The sequence below is a fragment of the Trichechus manatus genome, unplaced genomic scaffold (assembly GCF_000243295.1).
Source record: "Trichechus manatus latirostris isolate Lorelei unplaced genomic scaffold, TriManLat1.0 scaffold00106, whole genome shotgun sequence".
Lineage (NCBI taxonomy): Eukaryota > Metazoa > Chordata > Mammalia > Sirenia > Trichechidae > Trichechus > Trichechus manatus.
In genome coordinates this window covers 2,198,910-2,211,219 of record NW_004444042.1, presented here as the reverse complement: position 1 = coordinate 2,211,219, position 12,310 = coordinate 2,198,910, and the positions used below count along the sequence as shown (strand labels likewise).

General features: G+C 49.2%; 1 protein-coding gene across 1 annotated transcript in view; it reads right to left on the bottom strand.

Annotated features, from left to right (window-relative positions):
* DLG5 (discs large MAGUK scaffold protein 5) overlaps window positions 1-12,310 on the bottom strand; it is a 159,202-nt gene that overhangs the window by 75,455 nt on the left and 71,437 nt on the right. The window contains exon 3 of the mRNA XM_004383168.1: window positions 2,561-2,723. Coding sequence (XP_004383225.1) covers window positions 2,561-2,723 — 163 coding nt within the window. The remainder of the gene's footprint in view (window positions 1-2,560; window positions 2,724-12,310) is intronic.

Genomic DNA, 12,310 nt, shown 5'->3' with positions numbered 1-12,310 from the left:
CAACTTGAAGAATGTAATCAACATCATTGAACTGTACATGTAGAAACTGAATTTGTGTATGTTCTATATTCACAACAACAACAAAAAACAAAAAGCAAAGCCGATTAATGTAATTGCTGTCAGTAAGTTGTCACCTGTAAAAAGCTGAACTGGCAAAAGCTGTGTAATAGATATATTTACAACGACAACAAAAAAAGAGTAGCTACAAAGGCTGCTTATGTACAACCAAACACCTCATGGGATTTAGTTCCTAGGTTTGGAGGTTAGGGTCATGGTTTCATGGCACATCCCAGTTAACTGGCCTATATCGTCTTTAGTGCTTCTGTTCTACCTCCTAGTTCACTGTGTAGTGCCTAGGGTCTTAAAAGCTTATAAACCACAGACAATTGGTCTCTATTCACCTGGAACAACAGAGGAAGAAGGAGAGTCAGGAATAGGAGGACATGGAATGTGTGGCTAATTGCCTCCATGAACAACTGCCACCTTTGCCATAAGACCAGAAGAACTGGATGGTGCCCAGCTGCGATTACTAAACATTTTGACCAAAAATTCTATAGAAGAATCCTGATCAAAAGGGAGAAAATACAAAAGAGAATTTCAACAGATTTTCTGGAGCCATGGAGGTCGGAAGAATCCCCGAAACTGTTGCCCTGAGATAATCTTTAAACCTTAAACCAAAAATCTCCCCTGAAGTCTTCTCCAAACCAAATAGCTTAGCTTAAGTAGTAAAGAATGTCTGCCTTGAGCATTGTATTCTTTTAAGAATTATCTATACGGGATCAAACTGACAACAGTAATTCAAAAGATTAGGTAGGAAACTTATGGGGCAGTGAGTTTACGTTAATGGGGCAGGGACAACTTGGAAAAGCAGGGTGAAAATGGTTGCACAACTTGAGGAATGTAATCAATGTCATTGAATTGTACATGTAGAAATTGTTGAACTGGTGTATGTTCTGCTATGTATATGCTCAACAACAATAATTAAATAAATTGAGGGAAAAAAAAAATGCCCAGACCAATTACATAAGCATCTCTGGAGGTAGAACCCAGACCTCAGGGCTTTTTAAAACCCCCTAGGCGATCTCAATATGCAGCCAAGGTTGAGAACACTATCCAGGAGCAGTGTTTCTCAAAGTGGGGTTCCCAGACCAGCATCACCTAGGAACTTGTAAGAGAGGCAGTGGCTTAGGTGCAGCCCCAGACCTCCTGAGTCAGGCTGTGCAGGGGGACGACTAGCAATCTGTGCTTTACCAAGCACTCCAGGGGATTCTGATGCCCACTCAAGCTGGAGAACTCCTGCCCTAGAGCAGGGCTCAGCAGACTTTTTCTATAGAAGGCCAAATAACAAATATTTGGGGCTTTTAGGACAGCACAATCTCTGTCGCAATCACTCAACTCTGAGACTGTGGCATGGAAGCTGCCACAGCCAATATGTAAATGAATAAGCATGGCTGTGTTCCAATAAAACTTTATTTATAAAAACAGGCAGTGGAACAAATTTGGCCCACGGGCCTTAGTTTGCTGACTCCTGCTCGAGAGCCTCTGTGTCTTCTCTTCTCCTGCCTTGTGACATCTGACTGAGGGCCATATTCCCATAAAAACCATCTCCAGGATCAGGCTTTGCAGTCCTGACATCATCCCAGAGGAGTCTTCCTCAGGACAAGGCACAGACCACTGATGCTCCTAAAGGAAAGAGGTTAAATCGAGGGGGTTAAATGATTCCCCCCCTCAAGGCCCCTACTAGTGTCATCTCAGAAGGATAAACTGCCCTGCATCCCTCCTCCCCCCCCAGGAAGCCCTCCTGGATCGTGCAGGTGTATAAAGGATCTTCCTCTGTCCCCCTGTGGTCGCCCTTTCTCGTACCTACCTCTAGTCCCAGTGAAAGAAGGGGTCAAAGACTTCCTTCAAAAACAACGAAACCAAGTGGGATATATGTGGCAATGGGACGATTCACGTGTTTACAAACCACACAGATCCCCTCAGTAGTGAGGCAGGCTGGGGTCTTCTTGGAGACAGTGGCACGCACACACACCGACAGACAGATGTGCTCACCAGTGGGATAAGTGTATCTATTAGAGCGAGGAGGGGATTTGAACACCATGGGGGATGAAGAGGGAAGCCTATTCTCTCAGGGCTGGAGGGCAGAGGTCTAGAGAACGGGAGTGATGACCCAAGGCCATCCAACCAAGCTGTGAGGAGACAACAAAGCAGGACCAGGCCCTCTAGCTGCTGCCCAGACCACCCACCAAATGATCATCTGCAGAGGCAAGTGGGAAGTGGCCCAGGCTCTTCTGTCACAAAAACTAGCACACCACTGTCAGGAGCATCTCCAGGTGTGTGATGGGACACATGTACCCACATAAGCACGCACACACGTGCACAAACATGCATGCATGTACATGCATGCACACACCTCTTGATCCTACAATGTAAGCCCTGGGCTCCCAATTTGACTCACAGAAAGCAGAATAAGCCTGTGCTCCCCGAGTCTAAGGTACTGCCTCTGGGGTGAGCATTTCTGCATGTGAGGTGGGGGCAGGGGAAGGGGGGTGCATACTACCTTTTGTCAAAGGTCGTCCCATGAGTCGCAAAGGCCAGGCGCTTCCGCAGCTCATTCCTCTCTCGAGTCATCAGCTGCAGCTGAATGGAGAGGTTCTCCACCTTCTCATTCACTTGCCGGTCAGTAAGAAGGGGTGGTGGGGATGGTGCCTTCCCAGTGGTGCCTGGTGGGAAAACAACAAGGGTGTGAACTCACGTAGACAGTGCTCACAGTGTGCCAGGCACTGCTGTGGGGTCCTGGCTTGTGTCAGCTGCTCACAACCACTTGTGAGGTGGGTGTTGCCAGTGCCCCCTTCCACAGAGGGAACACTGAGTCCCAGCAAAGAAGAGCTGGGACTGAGGCCTGAGCCCGGACAGTCTGGCTCCAGCTTCCATGCATTCAACCACCAACCATCCCAAACTATGTTACTAGCTCAGGCGGCCATGGCTCAGGACCCCGAGGACGCCCCCTCCATTCCCAACCTGGCTTTGATACCTCCAGAAGGGCGTTGTCTTGGCCCTAATCCTTGCATCCTCACCTGGTCTGGGAACATGGGCCATCACTCACCCCTGAGCACATTATCTGCCCAGCAGGTGGGGCAGGAGAGGCAGACCTGAGCACTGAGCAGAGCAAAAGACCCTGCCAAGGAGGACGGCACAGAAGGAGCCCAGCAGAGCTCCTGAGGATGAAGCAGCTGGCTCTGAAGCTGGGACCCAAGGGCTGTCTCCCTTTCCTCCCCAACCAGGCTGGATATGCTGCACAAGCTCCTGTTCCAATCCCTCCACCTGCCTGCAGGACCTGCCCAACCAGCCCAGGTGTGCAGGCTTGGAGGGGTTGCCCACAGGTAAGGTGAGCATGACACAATGCAGGTAAGTCGGGGCCTCCAGCTGCCCAGCCCAAACGGGTCCTGATCACCTGTCGCCAAGACTAAAAATGTCCTGTGGGAATCTCATGCCTTATGCTTAACAGCATCCACTATCACCACCACCTCTGACAAGCGACAAACCTGTTTCTAGGAAGAAAGCACCTCACTCAAATACCCTAGGAAAGAACAGAGTCCACTGTGCTTTTATACTGGACTCTATATGTTCCCCTGCCACCTCCCCTGTCCTCACAAGATCCTCAGTGGGGTCAGAGTGGCTTCAGCCATCCTATTTTACGGATGTGATCCAGGGGTGCTGACTCACCCCACAGACACAGAATTTGTACCCCCAGTGGACCTGAATATGTGAAGGACAAGCAGGGTGTCTTCTGACTCCCTGTGCCATCCTGACCACCACCCTCAGCTGCCCCAGGGACAAGCAAAGACCTAGACTCAGAAAGTTCAATAAACCCTCCTTGGTTGGCTGGTAGCCCAAACCAAGTGTCCCCTCCCCAAGACAAAAGAAAGGCACACCAGCCTTGGCTTTGTGCCTTCCAGGGGGGCCAGGGGGGGTGAGGCAGCACTATGGGGACAAGCTAGACCATGGTATGAGATGGGACTCAGCTCTCAGTTCAGAGTTTTTCAAAGCTGGTACCACCTGAATCTAAGGAGCCCTGGTGGTGCAACGGTTAAGCACGTGGCTGCTAATCGAAAGGGTGGTGTGAACCCACCCAGTGGCTGTGTAGGAGAAAGACCTGGTGATCTGCTTCCTGAAAGACAGCAAAGAAAACCCTGTGGGGCAGTTCTACCTTGTCACATGGTGTCGCTATGAGTTGGAATCGACTCCACAGCACCTGACAACAACAATACCTGAATCTAGAACCTCCTGAAGTGCATGTCATTACAAACCTCCAGGACCATAACAACCAGGATTCCTACCCTCCAGCCCAGACCTTTACGATCAGAATCTTCTCCAGAGACGGAGCCCAGAACCAGCATTTCTCATGGGGATCCTCCTCCTCAACATGATTCTACTCTACAGCTTGGGAAGCATTCTTCACCTCTCCCCAAAAGACCCTGGATCCTCGCCTCGCCCCTAGGAGTTTTGGAAAACAGGCTGGCTACAGCTCTGTGTGGGCTGTATAACTCCCTCCTCTTCTCCCAAATGAAGTCACTTTTCTGAGCTCTCACCCAGGGCCAGTTCCACCACTGAATCATCCGGCTTGCAGTAACGTGCCTGACTTTCTGTCAAGGGGGGCTTCCTTGGGTTAATGTCTGATACCCCTTCTGAAGGAGCCTACTGCTCATACTCTAACCAATTCCAGGGTAAAATTATGTATGGAGGACTGACAAGCCCAAGGCAGATAGGCTAGAAAGACTCCCAAAGAGGACCCAAAAAAGGGGGTTCAATCTTCACATCATGGCCAACCCACACAACAACAGCCAACTCACAGCGCAGACTTCTACTTAGTGCTTTTAATGGCTCAGGCATTAATTTAATCCCTACCACAAACCGAGAGGTGAGTACTATTATTATCATTTTACAGGTGAGAAAACTGAGGTGCAGCAAGGTTAGGTAACTGGATCAAACTTGCACAAATAACAGTGGTGGCACCGGAACGTGAGGCCAGGCAGCCTGAATTCAGAGCACATGATCTTCACCACAACCCTGATGCCTCCCAAATGACAATTAGTAGCAGTTACTTGGTGCCCAGAGTCCCTGACTGGTGCAAACAGTTAACATGCTCTAACAGAAAGGCCGGTGTTTTGAGTCTGTCCAGACACCTCAGAAGAAAGGCCTGGCAAGCTACTTCCCAAAAATCAGCTATTGAAAACTCTATGGAGCACAGTTCTATTCTGATACACATGTGGTCTCCATGAGTTGGAGCCAACTCAACAATAACTGATTTACTTGGTGGCCAACAGTTTCTGAAGTGATTTCATACATTATTCCATTTAATATCCATGAGGTAGACATTGCTGTTATCCCCATTCTACAGATAAGGAAACAAAACCTTACCAAGGTTAGTATGCCCGCGTCTCAGGGCCAGTGACAGAGCTGGGATTCGAATCTCTCTACCTGACCCCAGAGTCCCTGAGTGGTTCAAACGGTTAAAAAAAGTGCTCAGCTGCTAACCAAAAGGCTGGCAGTTCAAGTCCACCCAGAGGCTCCTCAGAAGAAAGGCCTAGCGACCTGCTTCTGAAAAATCAGCCACTGAAAACCCTATGGAGACAGTTCTACTCTGACACACACACTGTCACCAACAGTAAGAATGGACTCAACAGTCACTGGTTCTTTGGTCTTGTTTTGTTTGTTTGTTTTTGGCGGTTCTACCTCCCCGCTGGAAAGCCTGGTGGCATACTGGTTAAGAGCTACAGCTGCTAACCAAAAGGTCAGCTGTTCAAATCTACCAGGTGCTCCTTGGAAACCCTATGGGGCAGTTCTACTCTGTCCTATAGAATTGCTATGAGTTGGAATCGACTCGACGGCAACGGGTTTGGTTTGGTTGGTTTTACCTCCCCCTAGAGCCCAAGGTCTTAACCTAAAAGTTTACAAATGTTTCATCTTTGGACCTGTTTACACTCTTAAAAATTATTCAGGACTCCAAAGAGTTTTTGTTTACATAGTTTATAGTTATCAATATCTACCTGATTAGAAATTAAAATTGAGAAAAATAATTTTAGTGTTTACTAACTCATTTAAAAATAACCAAAAACCCACTACATATTAGCATAACATTTTTTAATGAAAAAGTAACTATCTTTTCCATAACAAAACAAAAATGTAGTGAGAAGAGTGGCACTGCTTTACGTTTTTATAAAGCTCTGTACTTTCTGGCTTAACAGCGGACTAGACGGCTAGGCTCTCCTATCTGCTGCAGTATCACACACCATGCATGGAAGCTTTGGAGAACTCCCCTCTATCCCTGTTGAGAATGACAGTGGAAAAAGTGAATGACACCTTCACGTTATTTCGAACACGGTTTTGATCTTGTGGACCTCCTGACAGGACCACGCTTTGAGAACTGCTGCTCTCTGCTATAATCGAGGGCAAGTAGTGTCAGAGAAACACCAAATCTCAGAACGGAAAGTACCACCAGGCCCACTCACCTGCCTTTAGGGGTGTCATGGATTGAATTATGTCCCCCAAAAACTATGTGTAACAATTTGGCTGGGCCATGATTCCCAGTGATGTGTGGTTGTCCTCCATTTTGTGATTGTAATTTTACGTTAAAGAGGATTAGGGTGGGATTGTAACACCCTCACTAAGGTCACATCCCTGATCCAATGTAAAGGGAGTTTCCCTGGGGTGTGGCCTGCACCACCTTTTATCTTACAAGAGATAAAAGGAAAGGGGAGCAAGCAAAGAGTTGGGGACCTCATACCACCAAGAAAGCAGTGCAGGGAGCAGAGTGCATCCTTTGGACCCGGGGTTCCTGCGCAGAGAAGCTCCTACTCCAGGGGAAGATTGATGACAAGGACCTTCCTCCAGAGCCGACAGAGAGAGAAAGCCTTCCCCTGGAGCTGATGCCCTGAATTTGGACTTGTAGCCTACTAGACTGTAGAAGAATCAATTTCTTTTTGTTAAAGGCATCTGCTTGTGGTATTTCTGTTATAGCAGCACTAGATAACTAAGACAAGGGGGGTGAGGAATTTTCACTCATTTTACAAATGAAGCAACAGAAGGCAACATCCCAGCAGCGGGACTCATCAGATACCTCACAACCACTGTACAGCACGGCTTCGTGCCTCAGGCCCCGGCAGGATGAGCCTGGCCTGGCTTTCAGCCGGGTGGGCCACTGACTGCGCAGACAATGAAGAGAGCGGCTGGCAGTTACTGAGCACAGCCGAGGTGCTGGTTCTCTAACAAATGCACCCCGTTGTTATCCCACTAATCCCCAAGCACCCTACTGGCGTGTGGTCAGGTGGAGTGGAGTAAACCCAATAAGCTCCAGGCGCTGGCTGTCAGGGGAGAAGCGAGGCAGTGGCAGACCCTGCTCATCAGAGTCACGTGGAGTAAAGCCGAGCCACCCTCACCTACAGCCCAGGGAGCTGGAGACATCCAGGAAAGATACAGCCCGTGTCCCAGACCAGTGACTCTCAAAGTGTGCTTGTCGCCAGGCAGCCTCAGCATCACCGAGGAACTTGTTGGAAATGCATATTCTCAGTCCCCAAACCTGCTCAATAAGAAACTCTGGGGCAGGTGTGTTTTAACGAGCCGTCCGGGTGATTCCGCTGCACACTAAAGACCCACTGGTGTGGACCAGTTTCACTTACTGGGGGAGGAGGCTTGTTTCTCCCTTGCTTCATTAGCTGTCCAATGGCCACCGCATCTGAAGGAATCCCTCGTCGACAACAGGCAGTGCCAGCCCTGCCCACCCTCCCAACTATGGAGGTCTAGGGGGACACCTTGCGCAGAAACCCACACCAAGACAAGCAGTGATGCCCCTTACTCCCACTGCTCCCTCCATCTGCAGCACCACTGCTGGAAGGCCCGACTCAAGTGCCACGAAGCTTTCTCTGATTCCCCTCGTCAGAATGGATTGCTCCTTCCGCTGAGCTACTCATTCCTTTGTTTTACACGGGGCAGAGCAGCCAGGCGCTTACGTCTCTTGTCTCTCTGGCTAAGATTAGGAACCACGCACTCCTGTGGTCCACATGAGCACTCAGCATGTGCTACAAGAGAAAGAACACAGGCTTCTCGAACGGGAGACCTGATTCAACAGAAGGAAGGAAGGAAGGAAGGCACAGGGAGTCAGGGAGCAGCCTTCCCTCCCCAGTGACTCACCCCTACCTTCCCATCAGCCAGATGCTGTACTTTCAAGGAATCTTCAGATAGACCAGGGAAGCCCGTCAGCTCCTCCTGCTGCCAACAAGCTGGAGACCTCTCTACTTAATAAGACATGGCTCCCATTACTTCAATTTGCATGGAATTTAGAGGTCATTTTAGGACTGCTGCCTGAGATTGTCTCTTCTCCTCCTTAAAACCTCCCCAGACATCCCAGATGAGAAATAAAAGGCAAATGAGAACAGCATGAATGGGGAGGAAAAAGCATCAACTTCCTGAAACGAGCATGCATTCCACGGGCCAGCAGGGTTGAGGCCAGGTTACCAGAATGGCCAAGTTGGGGTGGGGGACCCATCAGGGAAGCCACATGGGCTTGCAGATGAAGACTGACTGCAAAGGCCTCAGAGGAAGACCCCGCCACCTTTAAGGCTGTTAGCAAAGGCATGATAAGTTGCAAGCAGGGTCAAGCTGGAGGTCTGATATGGGAGAGACCACCTGAGCACCTCCAGCTAACCAGGTGAGCCCACCAGGCATCAGCCACTGCTGGGAAACACTATCCCCAAGCCTTCAACAGTCTTCTCTTCAGCTGAATACAGCTTGCTGTTCTTTGCCCAAATGTTCTTTTTAGGGAGATATAAGTGGGAAAGTGGAGGTAATGTTTTCAGCATAGGGACCTTGTTCTTGCCTTTCTTTAGGTTCGTGGGGGAAAACCAAACAAATAACATCAGCCAGTCCCCATCTGACCTCATCAGTGGCCCCGTCTGACCTTCTCCAGTAGGCACTAGAATGGTCCTGTAGCCGACCCCACCTTCACTGCACGCCGAGAAACTGGTTCAAACCAGTCAGACATCCCAGCGCCCTTGCCAAGGATTAGATTAGGCCAACACGTCTGAAACCTGAGCAGGTGTCTCCAATGTTTACTGCAGCACTATTCACAAGAGCAAAAGGTGGAAACAATCCAAGTATCCATAAATGGATGAATGGACAAACAAAACATGGTATATCCATATACCGTATTGTTGTTAGCTGCCATCAGGTCAGCCCCGACTCATGGTGACCCCATGCACAATGGAACAAAACGCTGCCTGGTCCTGCACCCTCCTTGAGATCTGCTGCGGACCATCATGATCCATAGGGTTTTCATTGGCTGATTTTTGGAAGTAGATTGCCAGGCCTTTCTTCCTAGTCCATCTCAGTCTGGAAGCTCTGCTAAAACCTATCCAGCATCATAGCAACATGCAAGTCACCACGGACAGATGGGTGGTGGCTGCACATGAGATGCACTGGCCGGAATGGAACCTGGATCTCCCAGTAAGAATTCTACCACTGACCCACCAATGACCCCTGGTATATCCATATAGTGAAATATTATTCAGCCATAAAGAGAAATGAAGTTCTGATATATGCTATGACACAGACGAACCTTGAAAACATTATGCTGTGTCAAAGAAGTCAGACTCACAAAAGGACAAATATTGTGTGGTCCTACTTATATGAAATATCTACAACAGGCAAAGGGCAAATGTGCAGAGACAAAAGTAGATTAGTGGTCACCAGGGACTTGCTGGGGAAAGGAGGGGAGGGAATGGGGTGTTATTGCTTAATGAGTACTGAGCTTCTGTTTGCGGTGACAAAAAAGTTCTGGAAATAAATAGCAGTGATGGTAGAACAACACTGTGAATATAATTAATGCCACTAAATTGTACATTTAAAATGGGCAAAATTATGTTAACCACAATTAAAAAAAAATCTTGAGCCAGCAGCTGTAACACCCGGAAGGCTGGTAAAACACAGATTGCAGGACCCGCCTCAGAGTTCCTCATGAACAGGTGTGGGGGGGTGCAGCTTGAGATTTGCATTTCTACAAAGCACTCCAGTGCTGCCTGTCTAAGGGCCACGCTTCATGAGCCACAGACCCAATTGTGGTCCATGAGAGGAGAGGTCCATCTGTGCCAAAGGACTTCTGGGAAAGGCTTCTTTGCTCATAAGGAGACGCCAGAGGAGACCACACTCTTCTTCCTCAGGACCATTTGTGATGGACTGCCCAATATAGCAGCCACTAGCCACATGTGGCTACTGAACACTTGAAATGTGGCTAGTGTGACCAAGAAACTAGAATTTTTAACTTGATTTCGTTTTCATTAATTTAAATTGAAAGAGCGACCTGTTACTGGCGTCGCCCATACTGGACACCACAACTCTGGATACCTTCAGGTGTGGCTGTGATGGCTGGAACTGGTGGTACAGGCACCAGGCCAGCACCCTGAAGGGGGACACCACACAGAGGAGGGCGGAGCCAGGAGGGCCACAAAGATGCACAGCCACATCCCGACATTCTGGGCCCCACCTCGGACTGCCTGCTACGTGAGACAATACATTTCCTTATTGTTTAATGCAGTGTGAGTAGGTGTTCACTGTTGCCTGTAGCCAAAGGCCTTCTGTGGAAAAATGGAACTACACACCCAAAGACGACATAAGCTGCAAAGAGGAGAGCAAACCTCGACTCCCCGTGAACGTAGGGTTTGACTGGAAGGGATGCAACCAGTTCTTTCAGTGTCACAGATCTGATCAGACAGTGAAGGCTCAGCCTACTACAGGAAGCACATCAGAGACAGCACTGCTCTCTGCCTGCCTGTGACTCCCAAGAAGTATCTGGGGGCACTGCTGACTCGTCCATCCCGAGGCTGAACCAGCCTCATGTGAGTTTAGAATCAGCTGGTGGGTCCCTGACATGCTGCCCCTTTTAGGGTATGCAAAGGTGCAGCTGCACAAGACTATCTTCCTACTCGTGCTTGTAATTCCACCATTAGCAATCATTGCTGTGGGTTAGGCATATTTCTCTCTTGAGTTCCCTCTTAAAACTCAAATGCTCCTAGGAAAGGGGACACTTTGAGCCATGAAGTCGCAGTGTGAATGAGTGGGCCAGAGAGTTGTTAGATCATCGTTCCTTGTTCCCAAGGGGAAGAGGGAGCCCGAGAAGGGCGAGGCATGAGAGAGGCAACAGGGGTGCACTCAAGGCTCCCCCAGTCCACAAAAGCCCCACCTTATTCCTGTTCTTAGCCTGACTGCCCACCCCTGTGTACTTCCTGAGTGGGTCAGTCAAAAGTTCAACATTCCAAAAATCCCATCGTGCAACTCATGTGTCTCAAGGCCCCCAAAGCAGGCAGGACAAAGGAATACAAGAACGTCAGGAGCTCTGAATCGTGGTCCCAGAAGAGTCCTGCCTGACCCCTTAGACAGGATGACAGGACCCTGCTGGTACTTGTCTTCCCTCTCATTACACTGATCTCCCTTATTGTAATTACTTACATAACTCTCTTCCCCCACAGACCTGAAGGTCCACAAGCGCACAGACCAGGACCATGTCTGGCATGCTGCAGGGGTTCAGGAAGTGTTGATCGAATCACCATATGAAAGGTCTGCCCGGGCCAGTTCTGGAATCTCAGGAATGAGACTTTCCCTCTCTGGTGTCAATTTCCCCATATGTCCACACGAGGGAAAATGAAATAATTGGACCAGATGACCTCTGCGAGCCCTCCTGACTCAAAAACTCCAGGACTCGCCACTGAAGGAGTACCCATCAGGATCCAAGCAGACAACACAAACCACGCTAGGGATGTTCAATACTAGCCGTCAGGTCAACTCCAACTCATGGAGACCCCATGTGTGTCAGAGCAGAACTGTGCTCCACAGGGTTTTCAGTGGCTAATTTTTTGGAAGCAGACCTCCCAGCTTGTCTTCCGAGGCGCCTCTGGGTGGACGCGAACCTCCTGCGGTTAGCAGCCAAGTACGTTAACCACGTGCACTAACCAGGGACTCCTAGGATGTTAAATGGAGGGGATTTAACACAAGGAATTTGTCACAGAGGTGTTAGAAGGTTGAGAGACTATTCTGACCCTCCTGCTAGTGTACCTTCAGAGACATAAGCAAGGCCTCACCTGATGGGCTTCCGAACCCCATGTTCAGAAAGACATGTCCAGTTCAGCATGGATTGGCTACTCCCGTACCCATGGCAGCACACTGCACTGTAGGTTGTTTGTTCCCACTTACAGAGTCTCAAAGAGGATGAGTCTCATGGACAAGAGTCGCTGAGTGCCTCCAGGGCCTCTGAGGGGAGGGT